This window comes from Heterodontus francisci, chromosome 30 (genome assembly GCF_036365525.1).
Source record: "Heterodontus francisci isolate sHetFra1 chromosome 30, sHetFra1.hap1, whole genome shotgun sequence".
In the NCBI taxonomy this organism is placed as follows: domain Eukaryota; kingdom Metazoa; phylum Chordata; class Chondrichthyes; order Heterodontiformes; family Heterodontidae; genus Heterodontus; species Heterodontus francisci.
Genome location: NC_090400.1, coordinates 27,162,442 through 27,181,645, shown reverse-complemented (window position 1 = coordinate 27,181,645; position 19,204 = coordinate 27,162,442). Strand labels below are relative to the sequence as shown.

General features: G+C 42.8%; 1 protein-coding gene across 8 annotated transcripts in view; it reads left to right on the top strand.

The window, feature by feature from the left end:
- The window catches only part of LOC137346640 (RIMS-binding protein 2-like), a 326,747-nt gene extending 307,759 nt beyond the window's left edge, over nt 1-18,988 (top strand). For all 8 annotated transcript variants that reach the window (XM_068010262.1, XM_068010263.1, XM_068010266.1 and 5 more), the window contains 3 exons: nt 5,200-5,271; nt 11,470-11,604; nt 17,314-18,988. In XM_068010262.1, coding sequence (XP_067866363.1) covers nt 5,200-5,271; nt 11,470-11,604; nt 17,314-17,487 — 381 coding nt within the window. In that variant the 3' untranslated portion in view covers nt 17,488-18,988. The remainder of the gene's footprint in view (nt 1-5,199; nt 5,272-11,469; nt 11,605-17,313) is intronic.
- The last annotated feature ends 216 nt before the right edge of the window (nt 18,989-19,204 follow it).

Here is a 19,204-nt window from a genome sequence, read left to right as displayed (position 1 = left end):
TGCTGGTACTTTGTATCTGGGAGCAGCCTGGAGATACAACAAATCATTTCACTTTGGGTTCACTGAAGCCACCTTTATCTCTGCCTGGGCTGATTTGAAGTAAGAGTAGACAGTTGTCATAAAATGTAAAATATATTAACTGCTAACATATTCCCATCTCTCATTGTTATGATCCACTGGCACTGTCTGCTGACAATTCAGTTTCAATAGGTAGCACTTTCACCTTTTCAACTTGGTTAGGTGGATGTTGAAGATGTCTTGATGCTTTTTGAAGAAGAGAAGGCCAATGTTACTCCCTTAGGCAGCACCACCAAAAACTCATTAACTGGTCATTAATTTAACTGTTGGCTTTCCTGTTTATCTATGGACTGGAGACTACACTTAGAAAAGTAATTAATTGGATCTGAAACACTTTGGGATGTCCTGAAAGATGTAATATTGCATATTGTACAAATGCAAGTTCTTTCTTAGGACCAGTTTGTGGATTATGAGGATTATTGCAAATTGTAGAGATGACCTTAAGATAGGGGTGCAGTACTCATTCTGAATTCTGCAGGCCAATTGCAGCCATTTAAAGCCTCTGTTCTGATCCTAGAACTTAACAGGGGAGAATTTTAACTTCCAAAAATGGGTGGGTTGGGAGTAGGTAAGGGATAAAAATTTTGATTTCTAGACCAGGAGCACAACCCAGCTCCAATGCATCCACTTCCGGGTTTAACAGAGACCTGCTTGGATGCTGGTGAGAAACTTAGTCATAGATTTTATAATTGGAGACCACTAGGCTCCATACCTTGTGACAGCCTGGGTCCACATTTGTACAAAAGAGCTGAATTCCAGAGGTGTAGTGAGAGTGACTGCCCTTGACATCAAAGCAGTACTTATTTTACCTAGTGTAGCATCAAGGAGACCTGGTAAAATTGAAGTCACTGGGAATCAGGGATCAAACTCTCCACCTGCTGGAGTCATTCCTATCATAAAGATGTTTGTGGTTGTTGAAGACCGATCATCTAAGCCCCAGGACAGTGCTGCTGGCAGAATCCTAGCCCCACCTGTCTTCAGCTGCTTCATCAATGACGTTCCCTCCATCATACAACAACAGCTTGTATTGATATATAGCACCTTTAACGTATTAAAACGTCCCAGGAGTTTTCACAGAGGTGTTACAAAACAAAATATGATTCCAATCCACATAAAGGAGATTTAATTTCACATGACTAAACGCTTGGTCAAAGAGGTATTTTTTGGAATGGCTTAAAGGAGGAAAGCAAGGTAGAGAGGAGGAGAAGTTAATGGAGGGAATTCTAGAGCTAAAAGCCCAAGTAGATGAAGGCACCTATAGTGGATTAAGTAAAATCGGGGATGCTCAAAAGACCAGAATTAGATGAGCCTAGATATCTCGGAGGGCTGTGGGACTGGAAGAGATTACGGATATGGGGAGGGGTGAGGCCATGGAGGGATTGGAAAACAGAGATGAGAATTTTAAAATCAAAGGGTTGCTTAACCAGGAACCAGTGTAGGTCAGAGAGTACAGGGGTGATGGGTGCGAGTTATGACACAGGCAGTAGTGTCTTGGATGACCTTAAATTCACGGAGGGTAGAACCTAGGAGACCGGCCAGGAGTGTGTTAGTATAGTCAATTCTGGAGATTTAAAAAAAGGCATGGATGACCGTTACAGCAGCAGATGAGTTGAGGCAGGGACAGAGCTGGGCAATATTACAGACGTGGAAATATGTAGTTTTTGAGATGATGCAGATATGCGGCCAGAAACTCATGTTGGCATCAAATATGACACCAAGATTGCGAACAATCTGGTTCAGCCTCAGACAATGGTCAGGGAGAGGGATGGAGTCGGTGACTTGGAAACGGAGTTCGTGGTGGGGACTGAAATTAATTAGAGGAACTTTCTGCTCATCCATTACTGGAGGTCAGACAAGCAGCCTAATATCAAGAGACAGTGGAGGGGTCAAGAGAGGTGTGGTCAGGTAGAGTTGGGTGTCATCAGCATAGGTGTGGAAACTGATGATTTTTCTGATGATGTCACCAAGGGTCAGCATGTAGATCAGAAATAGAAGGGGGCCAAGGATAGATCCTTGGGGGACATCAGAGGTAACTATGCAGAAGAGGGAAGAGAAGACACTACAGGTGATACTCTTGCTATAATTAGATAGATAAGAATGGAACCAGGTGAGTGCAGTCCCACCCAGCTGGAGAACAGTGGGGAGGTGTTGGAGGGAGGTGGTGTGATCAATTGTGTCAGACAAGTCGAGAAGGATGAGGACGGATAGTTTACCTTTGTCACAGTCGCATATGACGTCATTGGTGACTTTGATAAGTGCCATTTCGGTACTATGGCAGGGGCAGAAACCTGATTGAAGGGATTCTAGCATGGACTTCTGAGAAAGAGGGGCACGAATTTGGGAGACACTCATGGACTTTGCAGAGGAAAGAGAGGTTGTAGATGGGGCAGTAGTTTGCAAATCACCTAGGATGAGAAGTCGCTCAGTGCAGAGACTGAGAGAGGAAAGAAGAAAATGAAGATACAAAAGCAAAATAGTGCGGTGCTGGAAATCTGAGATAAGGGGTGAAGATAGCTCGATGAGAAAATTAGCATAATACCTGGGTGGGTGTAAGAGAATAAGGATTTTAAATGAGAAATGAAATGGGTGGCACGAGGTGAGATGCTCAAAGGAGGAGAAAGTGCAAGAGGCGTGAGAGGACAAACCAAAGTCTGATTTGGTGATGAGAAGCACACCATCAGCGCGACATTCTGGGGAGGCAAGTGGTGCAAGGTATAGGCAGGTGCGCAGACTTCAGTTATGGGCAAGGTGTCCGTCAAGGCCATGAAGTTGATCTAATTATCCACAATAAACTCATGATTGCAAGGGTTTTATTCTGGAGGGAAATGTGGAGCTGAGCGGTGATAGCTGATCCACTGGCAGAGTCCCAAGGGTCAACACTGGGAAGGGTGAGTTTGACAGAGAGGAGATTGGCAAAATCAGCCCTCAGCCGGTGCACTGAGCAAGAGGAGAGTAGCGTGGGGCAGTAGGGGTTGCTGCTCATAAGGAGGCAGTGACAAGTGCCTTTGATGGGCCCTTCCAAGGATGCCAAAAGAGGCACAAAGGGAAGCTGTAGGCGTATCTCAAGAGAGTTAAGCCTGGGTTGACAGCAGAGGAGTAGGAAGGTTCAAGAGTACTGCAAGATTGGGTTTGGGATTTAGGGAAGGCAGAGTAGAGGAGAAAAGGGCATAGGAGGGTTAACGAGAAAAGAAGTAAAAGAGGGAGAGATAAATGATCAGAAGTGGGAATAGTCACTGATGATTGCACAGTGTTCAGTTCCATTTGTAACTCCTCAGATAATGAAGCAGTCCATACCCACATGCAGCAAGCCATGGACAACATTCAGACTTGGGCTGTTAAGTGGCAAGTAGCATTCACGCCATGCAAGTGCCAGGCAATGATCATTATCAACAAGAGCAAGTCTAACCACCTCCCCTTGACATTCAACCATATTACCATTGTCAAATCTTCCACCATCAACATCCTTGGGGTCACCATTAATTGGACAAGTCACATAAATACTTTGACTACAAGAGCGGGTCAGAGGCTGGGTATTCTGCAGTGAGTGATTCACCTGACTCTCCAAAGCCTTGCCACCATCGACAAGGCACAAGTCAGGAGTGTAATGGAATATTCTACATTTGCCTGGATGAATGTAGCTCCATCAACACTTAAAAAGCTCAACATCATCCAGGACAAAGTGCCCCACTTTATCAACTGATCCATTACCTTAAACATTCTCCTTCCAACACCAGTGCACCATGGCTACATTGGGTACCATCTAAAAAAATGCACAGCAGCAACTCGCCAAGGCTTTTTCAGTCACACCTCCCAAGCCTATGACCACTACCACCTAGAAAGATGAGAGCAGTAGGCGCATGGGAACACCAGCACGTGCAGGTTCCCCTCCAAGTCACATACAATCTTAACTTGGAAATATATTGCTATTCCTTCATCGTCGCTGGGTCAAATTCCTGGAACACCCTATCTAACAGCTCTGTAGGAATACCTTCACCATGTGGACTGCTGCACTTCAAGAAGGTGCTCACCACCACCTTCTCCAGGACAATTAGGGATGGGTAATAAATGCTTGCTTTGTATGGTTCTACTCTTCCTGACTGTATCCAACAGTAATTTCAGTGAGGTGTCATTATATCTGGATGTTGCCCTTGCTCTATATCCACCACTCATCCTGAACACCTCCAATTTCCAATTGTGGACTGTCACTTTAAATACAGCTGTAATCGTATTATGCAGGTGCGCAGCTTGAAGACATGAAGCCTAGAAGTTGGAATTAACTGGTCCACTTAAGTTGAGGTCGCAGATTCCGATCCCCTTGGTTGACTTACGGGTTTCCCCCTTGCAATTTCACCCCGAGTTCCCCCTGCCCCCCTCCACTCGGAAGTTGCCTTCAGATTAATATGGGGGCCAATGTGTTCCACTCCCACATTTACCAATGATTCCTTCTTGCTCTCTGTTCCTTTGCTGCCTGTCACCAGTCCCAGATTTATGATCACTTGCTGAACTAAATTGTCAACAGTAATTTTCACCAACTAGTTAGCTTTGGTTTATTGTTGAATCTGACAGCAACCAACTCATTCATCTTGATAAATACACCTTGCCCCCAATAGCAAGATCAGTGGTGAGAGACACACCTCCAAAGAGCTGGAGTCCCAGCAGGAGCAAGCTTCAGAACTTTCCAGTTTCTCAACATTCTTTTTAGTTCTCTGTCCCAAACAGGAGCAGTGAAACTGGAACAGTCAGTAACAGTACTTTTAGGAGGGGCAGGTCAAGGCTGAAGGGCTAGCCATACAAACGCCTACACAAAGCATTTAAGGCCATCTTAGTGGCCAGTCTATGTATTACCTCCTTGGAGGATTGGTCAGTGAAGTGGCTTCGAGATTCTGTTTGCCTGTCACTTGGGCTGATTGGCCAATAGAAGGACCTTTAACATTTTGTTCAAAGTCAGCAAATGAGACACCTGCAAAGAATGATGTGTAGATTGACACCAGTTTAGTCTGTTCATACATGCTAACATGTGGCCTAATGTGGTTGGAAAGATTGAGTGAAAGGCTTAAATGGATAGGGCCAATGGATAGGTGACCAAATTCTAAATTTAATCAGTGCCTTTTTTTTTAACAGGCTGAGCTGACATTCAGTGCTGGTGACATCATTACTGTTTACGGGGACATGGATGAGGACGGTTTCTATTACGTGAGTCTGTGCAAATGTATCCATCATAGGAAACCACACACTATCCCACGGCATTAGCTTGTCAGTTCAGAAAAGTCAGCCCCAAACTATTCCTTCGGGCTAGCTGTATAGTAGTGCAGGCCTTCTGTGGCAAGTAACTCACCTCTGGCTCCCCAAAGCCTTTGCACCATCTACAAGGCACATGTCAGGAGTGTGATGGAATACTCTCCACTTGTCTGGATGGGTGCAGCTCCAATAACACTCAAGAAGCTCGACACCATCGAGGACAAAGCAGCCCGCTTGATTGACACTCCAATCATCACCTTCAACATTCACTCCCTCCACCACCAATGCACAGTGGCAGCAGTGTGTACAATCTGCAAGATGCACTGCAGCAACTTGCCAAGTCTTCTTCGATAGCACCTTCCAAACCCAGGACCTCTACCATCTAGAAGGACAAGGGCAATAGGCGCATGGGAACACCACTACCTCCAAGTCACACACCATCCTGACTTGGAAATATATCAGCTTTCCTTCATTGTTGCTTGGTCAAAATCCTGGAACTCCCTAACCCTAACCCTAACAGCACTCTGGGTGTAACAACACCACACAGTCTACAGCAGTTTAAGAAGGCAGCTCACCACCACCTTCTCAAGGGCAATTGGGGATGAGCAATAAATGCTGATCTTGCCAGCAATGCCCATTTTCCATGAACAAATTGAAATCCTCGAGGAGGTTAGCCTGATTCAACCTACCCTAACTCCTGAATGTTCCCTTACTGCCAATGGAGCCTGTGCCTTGTTAAGCTACGCTTGATCAGATGCGTGAGTGAAATGTGAATGGCACTCAGTCAATATGGAAGAACCTACCATAGGCTAGGCAAAGATTCTAGCCTAGACCATTTCTGGACATTTCTATGCACAGCTTTTGCTTCTTGGAGGCTAGACTGTGAATAATTAACGGGATAAGAGCAACACTTTTATGGATAACAGAAATGAAAAATACACACATTGGACAAAAAATTGAATATAATTTCACCAAAAAATAAGTACAAACCAAACTAATGAGACTGTATGGATAATAAGGACGTAAAGAAAAAAATGAGGGTAAGGAAAGAGGCTTACACTAAGTACATGGATAGCTGGGGACAGCATTATGAGGGAGAATAAGAAGAGGTTAGGAGAGAAGTCAAACAATTAGGAAAGCAAAGAGGAACTATGAAATTAAATTATCAAGGAGGATAAAACTAAACACTAAAATATCCTAGTGGGACATAAATAAAAACAGGAAAGTCAGGGTGGGAATAGGATCACAAAGGGATGGGCAGGACAAAATCACAGGCAACAAAAGTAAAATGCTTCAGTATTTACCAGGGAGACAGATCATGTGGACATGACATTGGAAGGTGAGATTAGAAATGATATAACCGCATTTAAAATACAGAGGAGAAATATTAAATAAGCTAATCCAACTCAAAGAGGATAAAATCCCTGGTCTGGATGGATTGCATTTGTGCATTTTTAAAAATCTAAGGAAAAGGTAGTAGAGGCATAATTACACAAATTTAATAACTTTTTAGAAAAAGATGTTCTGCTGGAGTACTGACAGAAAGCTAACTTTATATCTGTTTTAAGGAGGGAGAGAGAACATGCCCAGGGAACAATAAAGCAGTCAGCTTAACATCAGTGATAGGAAAGAAAATGGAATACCTGCTAAAGGAGAAAATAGAAAAACACCTAGAAATCAAAAATATAATAATAACAGGATTTCAAAAGGAAAAGTCTTGCTTGGCCAACCTCATTGAATTCTTTGAAGAGGTAATAGAACATAGACAAGGATAATGTAGTAGATGTAATATAGGTAGATTTCCAAAAGGGCTTCAATAAGGTGCCACATAACAGACTAATGAATAAGGACAGAGCATGCAGTCAGGGGACAGGTAGCAGACTGGATAGCTGGCTACAAAGCAGAAAGCAGAGAGTAGAGTAACAGAAGGTTGGAAGTGGGAGGTGGCCATTGTTGTTCACAATTTACATTAGGCTGTGTTTGCTGACAATGCAACCACTAGGTGGCGGAGTACTGCCACTTGCACAATGCAACCTCATCGACAGAAATGCCACTGTCTGGGATGCCTCAGGCAGCTGCCAGTAATAAAGATGGTGCAGCTCAGTTCAACACAAAAAAATTTAACCCAACACCCCTCAATGGCCACTTCCACACTACCCCAACAGTTCCCCGCTCCCTCCCGCAATCGCTGCATTCAGTTTCACGCTGTCTCCTGCGGTCGCCTTCTCACCGCTCCCAACTGCTTGCCGCTCCATCCTGCCATTCTCTCCTGTGCCTGACTGGTCACCGTTCCCTCCCATCACTCGCTCCCCGCCTCACCGCCCGGAAAAGCGACAGCTTGGGGAGGAGGAAGGGGAGCAAGCGGGGTGTTAGCAACGAGGCGGGAAGCAAGTGGCAGGATGGAGCGGCAACCAGTCGGAAGCGGAGAAATGGAGCAGTGAACGGGCGGGCGCGGGAGCAAAGGGCAGGAGGGAGCAGGGACGAGAAGCAGCGATTGAGGCACTGATTGAGGAAGGGAGCGGCGATTGGGGCCGCTTTCCAAAACTCGCACTGGAAGCTGACATCCCATAGCGTGATGATGTATATGCGTGCATTAAACTGGCAAAGCTTGGGTGCATTTTGCACAAGGATGAATGTGTTCCACGCATGTACTTAGTTCGGACCACAGTGATGATGTCAGCGCTTGGCTGCTTTGGCAGGAGACACTCCATTTATATTAACGACTGAATTTGGAATCAAAGCATAATCTCAAAATTTGAAGATGACACCAAATTGGAGAGAAAAGTCAATACTGAGAACTACAACAAATTACAATAGTTATTAATAAACTTTCAGAATGAGCATATAATTGGTGAAAGGTAGAGGAGAAAAGGGATCTGGGTGTACAAATACATAAATCGCTATTGGTACAGGTCAATAAGGTCATAAAATGCAAAGCAAGCACTCGGGTTTATTTGTAGAGGGATAGAATTAAAAAGTAGAGAAGTTGTGCTGAACTTCGGTCAAATCTTGATTAGACCATATTTAGAGTACTGTGTACAGTCTGGTTGCCATATTATAAAAAGGATATAGAGGCAGTGGAGAGGGTGCAAAAAAGATTTACAAAGATGATGCCAGAAATGCGAGGTAATACCTATCAAGAAAGAATGAACAGGCTGTGTCTCTTTTCTCTTAAAAAAAACGAGAAGGCTGAGGGGTGAGCTAATAGAGGTCTTTAAAATAATGAAAGGTTTTGATAGAATAGAGCAGAGAGAATGGGCTGAATTTTATGAGCCCTCTGTCGTCGGGGGTCGCGAAAATTCTTCCAGGAGAGGGCCGCGACGATCTCCGCGCCAAGAAAGCCCTGCTGCATTTTACTGGTGGCAGCAAGGCCTCAATGCAGCCCTCCCCCCCCCCCCCCCCCCCCACGCCACTCGGCAGCGGTCCTTCATTTTAATATTAAAATCAATGAAAAAACGTGCAAATTAACTTACCTTGCCCCGGTGGCCATCCCACACCGATATTACGACCGCTGGCCACAACTTGCATGCTTTTGGAACTCCATTCGGAGTTCCAAGGTATGACACTGGTGGGGAGGGGGGAGGAGTGAAAATTACAGGGTGCGGTGTAGGGGCGTGTGGTCAGCGGGGACCTGCTCCGATTAGTTGCGGAGATGGTGGGAAGGGGTCGAGCATCAAAGGGAATAAAGTTCGTGGGGAGGGGGGTGGGGTTGGGGGGGAAGGTCATGAGTGAAAACTCACTATTTTGGGGGGGATAGGACAAAAAAATCAACGGATTATTCATTGGGGGTGTGGGACAGGGAATTGGAAATGTGAATAAATGTATGTCTGCATTTTTAAGTATTTTGTTACTTTAAAACTTTTAATGAGACCGAAGGGTGTCGGACGCCGTTGCTGGGATCAGAACAGCTGCCCCCTCTACGTCATCGAGGGTGGCCGCTCCACCCCTTCCATTTAAATGAGTCCCCACGCGAAATATCGCGGGGGCTCAGCGACAGCGCATCCGCACCTGAAGGCCGCCGACTTCAAAGTGCGCCGCTGCGATGTGCAGTGCACTAATAAAATTCAGCCCAATCTTTCCACTTGTGGGGAAAACCAAAACCAAAACTCGAGGCCAAAAATATAAGGATGTCACCAAGAAATTTAATAGGGAATTAAGAGTAAATCTCTTCACGCAGATAGTGGTGTGAATGTGGAACTCACTACCACAGGGAGTACTTGGGGCGAATAGAAAGATGTGTTTAAGGGGAAGCTAAATAAGCATATGAGGGAGAAATGAATAGAGGGTTGTGCTGATAGGGTTAGATGAGGACGGATGGGAATAGACTCGAGGGGAGCATAAACTCCAGCATGGACTGGTTGGGCCGAATGACCTGCTGCTGCACTGTATATTCTATATATTTCCACGTACAATGGTGGGTAAAATAGTGAGGCCAAAGGTGAGGAATATTTAATATCAGATAGCCGTAATGGGTTCGAGCAATGTTTATAAGGACACCCTGATGGTAGCTGTGCACACAGGTTAAGTTACTGTTTGGAATGAAATTACATTATATGAAGACACTGCTGACACCATTAATGGTTCCTATTGATTTTTCTGATGGTGAAGAGCAGTGGACTAGTCAGGTATCTGAATAATTGACAATGTACAGTGCAATTGCAAAACATCCAAGGACTGGACAATGTATGTTGTTTAGTTACATCTTAATGAAACTCTTGATAGCAGGAAGCTGAATGTGGCATTTTTCGCACAGTGTATCAACATCTGTTTGTTTTGCACATATAAAATATACAATCATGTGAGCATGCAGTAAATAGATGTCCACATATCACATGCAATTTACAGCACAGAAACAGGCTATTTGGCCCAACTGGTCTATGTCGGTTTTTATGCTCCACACAAACCTCCTCTCACGTTATTTCATCTCTCACAATCATCATATCCTTCTACTCCTTTCTCTCTCATGTACTTGTTTAGCTTCTCCGTAAATTCATCATTACTATTTGCCTCAACTACTCCCTATGGTAATGAGTTCCCCATTCATACCACTCACTAGGTAAAGAATTCCTGAATCCTTACTGGACACTTTGGTGAATATCCTATATTAAGACCAATTGCTTCTAATGTCTCTTTGCTGTGCACGACCCTTTTTTTTGCACTGTGTGGTCCCTTTAAGATGTGCTCACGCATGGCGATCTTAAAGGGACTGCTGGTTCGTTAGTTCCCTGCGCAGCACATTCCTGATTGCACCCATGCAGCTTAGAGGAAACATCTCTATACCTACCTTAACAAACCCTTTCATAATCTTAAATACTTCCATTAAATCATTTTCTATTTTCATAGAGAAAAGTCCGTAATTGAAAATAATCTTCAGCCAAAGGTCTGGCTGTATGTATGTCTCATCATCCCATGTTCTCTTTCCTCACCCACTTTCTCTTATTCATTAATGAATTTGTGACAATAAGGCTGGTAACATTCACTGTCCCCAATAGTTGTGCCTGGCCCACCTCATTGTCAATGGAAGATCTACTTTCACCCCTTGCAGTCCAGGATATTGACATTAGATATATTTGAAATGTAATGATATATAGACAGGAAGAAGCAGCACACAGTTACAGAAGGTATTCTTGGCCTAATCAACAGGAAATGTTCCTTCTGCCCTGGGTCCTGTTCCATATTTGAAGCAGGAAGGCTAATGGTGCTGGCTTATCTTGGAAAAGGAATGTTCATAGCAATTTTCAATGCTTTTTATCTTGGACCTGTTAGGTGCAAACCCGAGTGCCTCACAGGCTGCATAGAGTGTTTAAATTTCTGTTCCCACTAATTTGCATATGTCTCAAGATGCTGATATGAACTGATCTTAGTATTTCAATTTAGAATTGATCCAACAACAAGGGAACAGAGCTAAAAGCAGCCATTTCCAAAACTTCAGGGCCATAAAATTATAACAAGGTGAATTAGAGTAAACGACAACAATTTAAATAGAACTGAGCTGCCAAGAATCAAGGGCAGTTTAGACACATCTGCTTTATTAGTTTTGTTGTTTTAAACCTTAATTTCCCTCCCACATGAATATTTGAATCACCACTCAGTCACATGGTGATATAATAGGTTGAGCCATGCGTGACAGATTTCTGTGTTTTGCCCTGTTAGGGAGACCTAAATGGACTACATGGGCTTGCACCATCCAACTTCCTCGAGCTGATCACTGTGGAGGAGACAGTGGAGGCAGCTGCTGGGAATACCGTGTCAAGACTTCCTCCAACTGTAGCACACAAGGAAAAACAGGTAAGATGAGCAGATCCTATGTTGTGTAAAATACTCATTGTGCACTCCTGTTATGAAACATTTGACGAAATATATATTTCTACCAGTCAATCTGCTGAGCTCTGCATACAGGAACTCAAGACCAGGTGCACTTTTCAGATGAAGCAGAGTTAGCAGTGCAGAGTAAGTTGAACCAAAGTAAGGGAGGGAAGAGAGAAAGGTTCAGAAGAGAGAGTGAGAGCAGTCCCAGAGCATGAGGAGGGAGGAATGGGACTTGGGGTGGGGTAGAGGAGAGGGCAGAGGAAGTAAAAGGAACAGATGGACTGGAGATGAGGGGATGGAGAAGGGTAAAAGGGAGGGAAGGGCATAAAGTCAGGGAAAAGGGAGAGCAACAGGGAAGCAGCAAGATAATATCTGTCAGTGGGACTTGTGGATGGATTTTCTTTTGGCTGTCTTGAATCTGTGAGGTTTTGTGTTTCCTGAAAGAACACTTGGTAGTTCTGGCTGTAATTTGATAGTTCATTGTGCTCCCTATTTGCAGACAATGAGTACTATTTAAGTAAGTATTAAATAACCTTTTCTAACCTTGATTAATTAAGTCAAACATTTTGATGTTTTTTTAAGGTGCACAAAACGTCCTTATATTTACTACACACCTTGAATTTTTTATTACTGACCTTTTCTTTGAAAACCTCTTTTTTTTCTCTCATGCGATTCTAAAGGTGAGTTTCTTCCTTTTGCTTTAGGTGGCCCTATTATGTTCAATCTCATAATGTTGTTCCACTATTGTCATCCTTTCCTTTGGAAAGTTGTGATCATGCTCGATCTTTATTATATAACAGATAAATTATACATATTTTATTTTCTCTCAATCCTTATCTTTTAGTTGTCACTTTAACCATTTTTATTGTAAAACAGTAACTTTACAGCATTTAGTTCAAGAATTCTACAGTTTGATCCATTTTCCAAACTTTCAGACTGCAGGTGTTCAGTTCATTGTAGCAGATAATGAACTGTGCTGAACTGTATTCCCAGCAGATAATGGCCCTTGCTGAACGATACTTGGGCCTGATTGGAGCAGCTTGTTCTTATTGAAGCCTTTTTATTCATTTACTCACTTGTATTAGTTGTTTCACTTTCTTTTATTATAATATTTCTGTTTCTCTACCTTTTTCCATCGCAACAGAGGAAGACTGTTCATTTCAAGCGGTAATTAGCATCCGGGAGGCTTGTAAGTTTATGTTACTGAAGATACTGCTGCAGCTTTCAGACACTGTCATTTGCATTACAGCATGCACACCAGAAGGAGCTGCAGTTTTGCAGCAGGCACAGAACCGGTGCAAAGAACAGAGTTACAGGAACTGTACCCACCCTTGGGAAATATTTCTAAATAGTACAACATTCTGTGTATCTCAATCAAAGTTTAAACGTACCCATTGTTCTTTTCTGGTCTACCAGAATTTCACCAAATCAACCTGCACTTCGGGGTCATATAGACATCCAGTAGGTTACACCATAGTCTGCACTCTGATTTCCCATTTGTCAATTTGTTGATTTGGCTGTTGTGCTAAGAAGAGGAGGCTTAGTCAAAGCCAGAAGATGGTTCTTCCTCATAGGGTGAGAGCGTATATCATTCATAGCCATCCCCAAAACCATTGCCTGTAGCTTTCATGGGCAGACCAAGAGTGGCACAGGTGAACATCTGGGAGTATGTTGTGCACCTGCCCTCTTAGCAATGGTATAATGCCAGGATAAACCTAAAGAAGGAACAATTAGTAGATTAATAGTAGGGTGAAAAGGTACGATTAAGTACCTGTCTGCAGGGATACCTAGTGGCATGGGGATGCATTCAGGTGTCCAGGGTTCACAGATTCCCAAGTTTCCAGGGATGCACTTAAATGCCTGACGTGGCTAAGATGTTGTTGGATAACCAGTGGATGTGTAGGAATGGAGCAACAAGCTGTAGAACGTGTTGGTGCAGCTTCAGTTCCCACTCCCAATAACTTCCTAATCTGAGTTGCCCTACTACTGGGTACAACTAAAGATTCATCTGATGAGGAGGTGGTGCTACTCAGCAGATGTGTAATAATAGTGCGAGGTACCAGAGTTCTGAAGCTCTCAAAGCTGACCACTAGAGATCATAAGCACAGTAGCCCAAGGTCAGGCCATTTGTCAGTTATTTGATCTTAGAACAAACAGCAACTGCAAAACCATGGAATGTGGCCAAAAGGTTTGGGATTCTCTTTGTGCTTCAAAAAAAAAGGATTAAAAACCTAATGAAATCAATTGTGTCAGATTAAGGGTAAGATTTGGCAGATTTGCCTGTATTATGCTCTTTTGGCTGTGTCCTTTGCACTGGCTGCAAATGTAGGACTTCATGTGTGCACTTCAATTGCAGTAATGCTAGATAACAGTAATAGAATAGTAGATGTGCTTGGCTGTATCACACACACTCGGGTTAGCCATAATAGGACTTGTTAACCTTAATACAAAAGCAAAATACAGATGCTGGAAATCTGAAATAAAAACAGAAAATGCTGGAAATACTTAGAATACTGACTAAAGGTCATTGAACTGAAACTTTAACTCTGTTTCTCTGTCCTCTGATGCTGCCTGACATGCTGATTATTTCCAGCATTTTCTGTTTTTACTTCTCACCCTTGAGTTAGCTCTAGCTAGGTTTCTCACCCCTACTAGCTGATTCCTTCTGAATTAGTCCTGGCAATTGCCTCTGGTATTTTAGTGATTCAAGAGGCAGAGTTGCATTACCCATTAGCATGAATGGATCAGAAATGAAAGCAGTTGAAGTTAATTCAAATTAATTTGATGGTGGTTGGCTCTATCTTCCCAATTTAAATGGGATTTAACAGGTAAGGGAGTAATCCAGTTGCATGCAATCGGCTTTCAAATCTTGTTAGCTATTGTTATTCTCTACTGGTGAACCTCCCGGAGAACTGGAAGGGAGGCTGCTGGCTGATGAGGGTACAGTGATTATTCTGTGACAGTAGCTGGAGTGTGAGGTACAGAACATCTGATAGCAGAGGTATCTTCAGTAGTATCAGTTGCTGGCAGTGTTGTGTGACTCATGTAGGTAAGATAGGAGGTTGATTTATCCTGGCTCATGGCTAGCAATGGTTTCTTGCTTGCTTTGCATGATCCTGCTGGGACTGGCTAACCCTGTACAGTCAATGCTTTTTGGATAATAAACAGTGATAAGTGACTACTCTGGCTTATAGTTATTGAGGCCCATGAGAAAGACCCCGAGTTTATGGTTTGGGGTCGTGCATGTTGTTTATCTGGAAAATCAAACAAGGGTTTACAGGTCTATTCAGAAAAACAAAATCATCACGGTATGTATGGTGGTGCCTGCTCTCCTGGGTATGTAGAGCAGGAATTGTTAGACAAAAAAGACCAAGGTTCGTCTAGCTCACCTCTGTCATCCTGGTTGTCACATGATGCAACAGTATTAGAGTTATTGACTAATCATAACAATCAATCTCTTATCATCTGGGATGTTTTCTTTTATTTTATTTAATTTAGAGATACAGCACTGAAACAGGCCCTTCGGCCCACCAAGTCTGTGCCGACCAACAACCACCCATTTATACTAATCCTACATTAATCCCATATTCCCTACCACATCCCCACCATTCTCCTACCACCTATCTACACTAGGGGCAATTTACAATGGCCAATTCACCTATCAACCTGGAAGTCTTTGGCTGTGGGAGGAAACTGGAGCACCCGGTGGAAACCCACGCGGTCACAGGGAGAACTTGCAAACTCCACACAGGCAGTACCCAGAACTGAACCCGGGTCGCTGGAGCTGTGAGGCTGCAGTGCTAACCACTGCGCCGTGTTATGTCAGTCAGTTGATTGGCTAAGTCTGTCTGAGCTTAATGGGGCACTTTCTGTGGTTTTTTGCTTTGTACGGCTGATCAGCTCAGTATAGGGCAACATTCATGCCTCTGGTATTGTGGTAATCTATTATCCATTGGACAGGGTATGTGACAGGTGTACCCCATCTCCCACACTTGGCCTCATTTCCTATTTCCCCCACTGGTTGTCTTTTCTGAGAAAGTGGCTATGACGGAAGGTAAAGTACGGAAAAGTTGGGAAAGATGAGAATGACAAGTAAGAAATGTGTGACTTCATTATATTCAGATTAATGGGAATAATACAAATCCCAGGTTCCCGTTTCTTCAGTAATGGCAGCTTTTAAAACATGCTGTCCTTTTAATCTCAATGAATTAATGTTAGCAAATCTTTTGTTATGTGTCACAGTTGCATAAATTGTACTGGAAAGCAGTGTATTCTCTACAATAAATTTACAGAGTAGTTCTCACTGCACAGAGACAGAGAGAGCAACCAACAGAGTGAGTCAGAGAGAGAGCAAGACCCATGTGGAAACGGGACAGTGTTCCATTGAGGGGTGACATTCACTCTGCAATTATCAATATGAAAATTTCTCTTTAACCTATAAAATCACATATTAAAATGTAAATGTTCTTCAATTAAACTCTTTAGGGCAGTAGAATAAAATGAATACCAAATTTGCAGTAAAGTGTTTTTCAAGTTCTCATTTGTCAATTCCTGGCCAATTTTGGAGATTAAAAATCATCCATGCAGGAAGACATGGGTATTGAAATACTTATGAGACAGAAGTGTATCAACTGCAGTGAAATCTCATGATACACACATACCTGTGATTAACTTTACTTTTGCTGTGCACTGAAGCATCAGCTTTAAAAATCATCCATGCAAGAAGACATGGGTACTGAAATACTTATGAGACAAAAATGTGTCAGCTTCAATGAAGTCCCATGATACACACATACCTGTGATTAACTTTGCTTTTGCTGTGCACTGAAGCATCAGCTTTAAAAGGGAACACAACCGAGGTCCCAGGACTTCAGGGAAAAAAAAGAATTTCTGGAAATGTTTTATGAGCAGCAAGAGGAGGACTGAAGCTTTAACAGATATGTATGTTTGGGAGGCATGAATGAACATCAGAAGCACAATTACTCTTAGCTGGCACAAATGGTTCTGGGGACCACAGAGAATTGGAAGACAGCCAGTTCTGCCCTTTGACTTTGGACTGAACCCAGGAATGAAAGTTCAGCTTTTTCTGCTGATCATGGCTGCAGTGGGAGAGATTGTGATAGATGGGTGTGGGATACAGGATTTGTACAAGACTGAAGCTGATCTTGATGACCGATAGGGCTGAATTACTTTATGGTTCAGGTCAATATTAAAAACACCACAGCATCATTCAGACAATTCTTCTGATAGTCTGTCTAATATTTCTCTCAGCCGCTATCACTATACGTAGATTAACTGGTCAGTCATGTAATTGCTGTACATGGGGTCTTTGCTGTACATAAAATAGCAACATTTTGACATTTCTCTGCAAGAACAATGACTATTTAATTGTGAAGCACTTTGATATGTTTCTGAGAAGGGTGATAAGTAGCTGTGTAAATACATATCTGCCACTCTGAACATAGATTGAGACTCTTTGGAAGAGTGATGTTGTATGGCACGAGAGTGATTGTGACCAGGTTTGCAGGGTTTGAGCATTTAAGCACCAGTGCAACTAGCTATCGGCAATATAGTTTGTCTTATGTTCGAAGTGTGTGTTGAGGTCACAGCGAGTGTGTAATGTGAAGTGAGTTTCTTGCTGTCTTTTGTATTTCATCAATAACTTTTATTCTGATTTTCTTCCATCAGCTGAGCTCAGATGAAGCAGAGGTTTTGAGTCCTGTTGTTCCAGTGACCGACTATCCTGCTGTTACAGGACTGTGTTTGGACAGCGAAAACATCTCCAATAACAAGAAGAAAAAGGGTTTTTTTTCCAAAGGAAAGAAACTGTTCAAAAGATTGGGATCCAGTAAAAGAGAGTAACTCCCACCTGGGATCCAGTAACAGAGAGTAACTCCCACTTTGAATTCAGTAAAAAAGGTAACTGCCACCTGGGATCCAGTAAATCAGGGTAACTCTCACTTGGGATGATGGTGGACCTTGGAAGTAATTGGAAACTGAGCGGGATTGCTAGCATCAAAATGAGGAACACATCCACCGATGCAGAACCCTTTCTGCTGTAAAAACCTGAAGAAACTTCTACCATCCCTTTGCCTTTTGAGGTATTTTACTCAAGTCACCAGTGTTTGTAATGTTGCAGTTGAAAGAAAGTTTGGCCAGCAGTTCTAATCTGCACTGAGTACCTGCTGAGCACTAACGATATAAACCATCAGAAGAGAATGCCTTTCTACAGTCTGTAATAATTACAATTCATGTATTTTCAGATTACTGGAAATATCTAGCTTCAGCTCACCTCATCTGTAACTGTCAGAAGACATGTTGACTGATATTGTTCATGCATTGATGCTCCGGTGACAGCTTAACAGCACAGAGCTGTTCTCTTCAAGTAACTACATGGCAGTATTGTTTAAGCTTTGCAGAGGTATAAATCTCTGCATTTCATAAACTTCAGAGGCAGGCAGGTAGTGGCTCTTTGGCTAGAGATATACCAGGGTCCCACTGACTGGTTAAGATGAATAGGAACCTGAGTGACAATGGAACTGTGATGTAACTAACTGGTAAACCACCAATTTGTATCTAGGGTTGCTGCCATTTACTGAGTCCAAAATGGCACCAGTGCAGGGCAGGAGTTCATGTTTAGGGCTGATGTTTTAAAGTTTGCATTGTCACTGATGAAAATGTAAAGGTTTAAAAAATGCCTCAATGTCATGAGATACAAAAGAAAACGGAAACATGTTATTCCGTATCAGACTTCTGGTGTCCTGTTTGCATTTTAGAAATTTCCAAACAGCCTGTTCAAAAAGTAACCAGCTGGTTCCAGCACTGGAAAGTGGGAACTCCGCCTGAATCCCCTATTAGGAAAAGTCCATGTATTTGAGATCTGATCCATTACGTTGCTACATGTGGGTAATGGAAAGATTTGTCCTCTGCCTTAGTCAAGAAAGACAATTAAATGGATTTCTAAACATGAAAACAGATTTTCAGATGCCAAGCCACAATAACCTGCCAGTTTTCAGCTGACACCCTGAGTTTGTGCACATAGTTGCTCTGTGTTCCAGGCTCTTGAGCAGCTGTCAAACTTAAAACAGAACTTATTTTCATACCTTAAAGAATTGCCATCATGTTTAAATTCTAGAACGCCGCTTTGTAATATACAATTGATATTTTGTAAAGAAGAGTTTATATGATTGTGACATTTATAAATATTTTCACCCCTTGTTTTGCATGCATCATTGGGATCGAGTCCAGTTGTGCTCTGCATGGAGTGCAAGTGTGAGCAGGGCCCGAGCCCTATTGTCAAATGCTTTTCCTTTGTTTCTACATAGAAATGTTTTTACTGAAATAAAGTCTATTTTCACAGAAACTGCTCATGCATTTTAGTAATTATTTTAAACTGTTGAGAATTTAGTGGGCTAGGAATATAAGAATAGTGGGGGCGAGGCCATGGGAAGTACATTAACAGTGTTGGATGAGACTACAAGGAGTACAAGGACAGTGAGTGTGAGATGGTAGGGAGTACAGGGACAGCTGGGATGAGATCACATGGAGTGCAGTGACAGTGAGGTAAGACCGTAGGCAA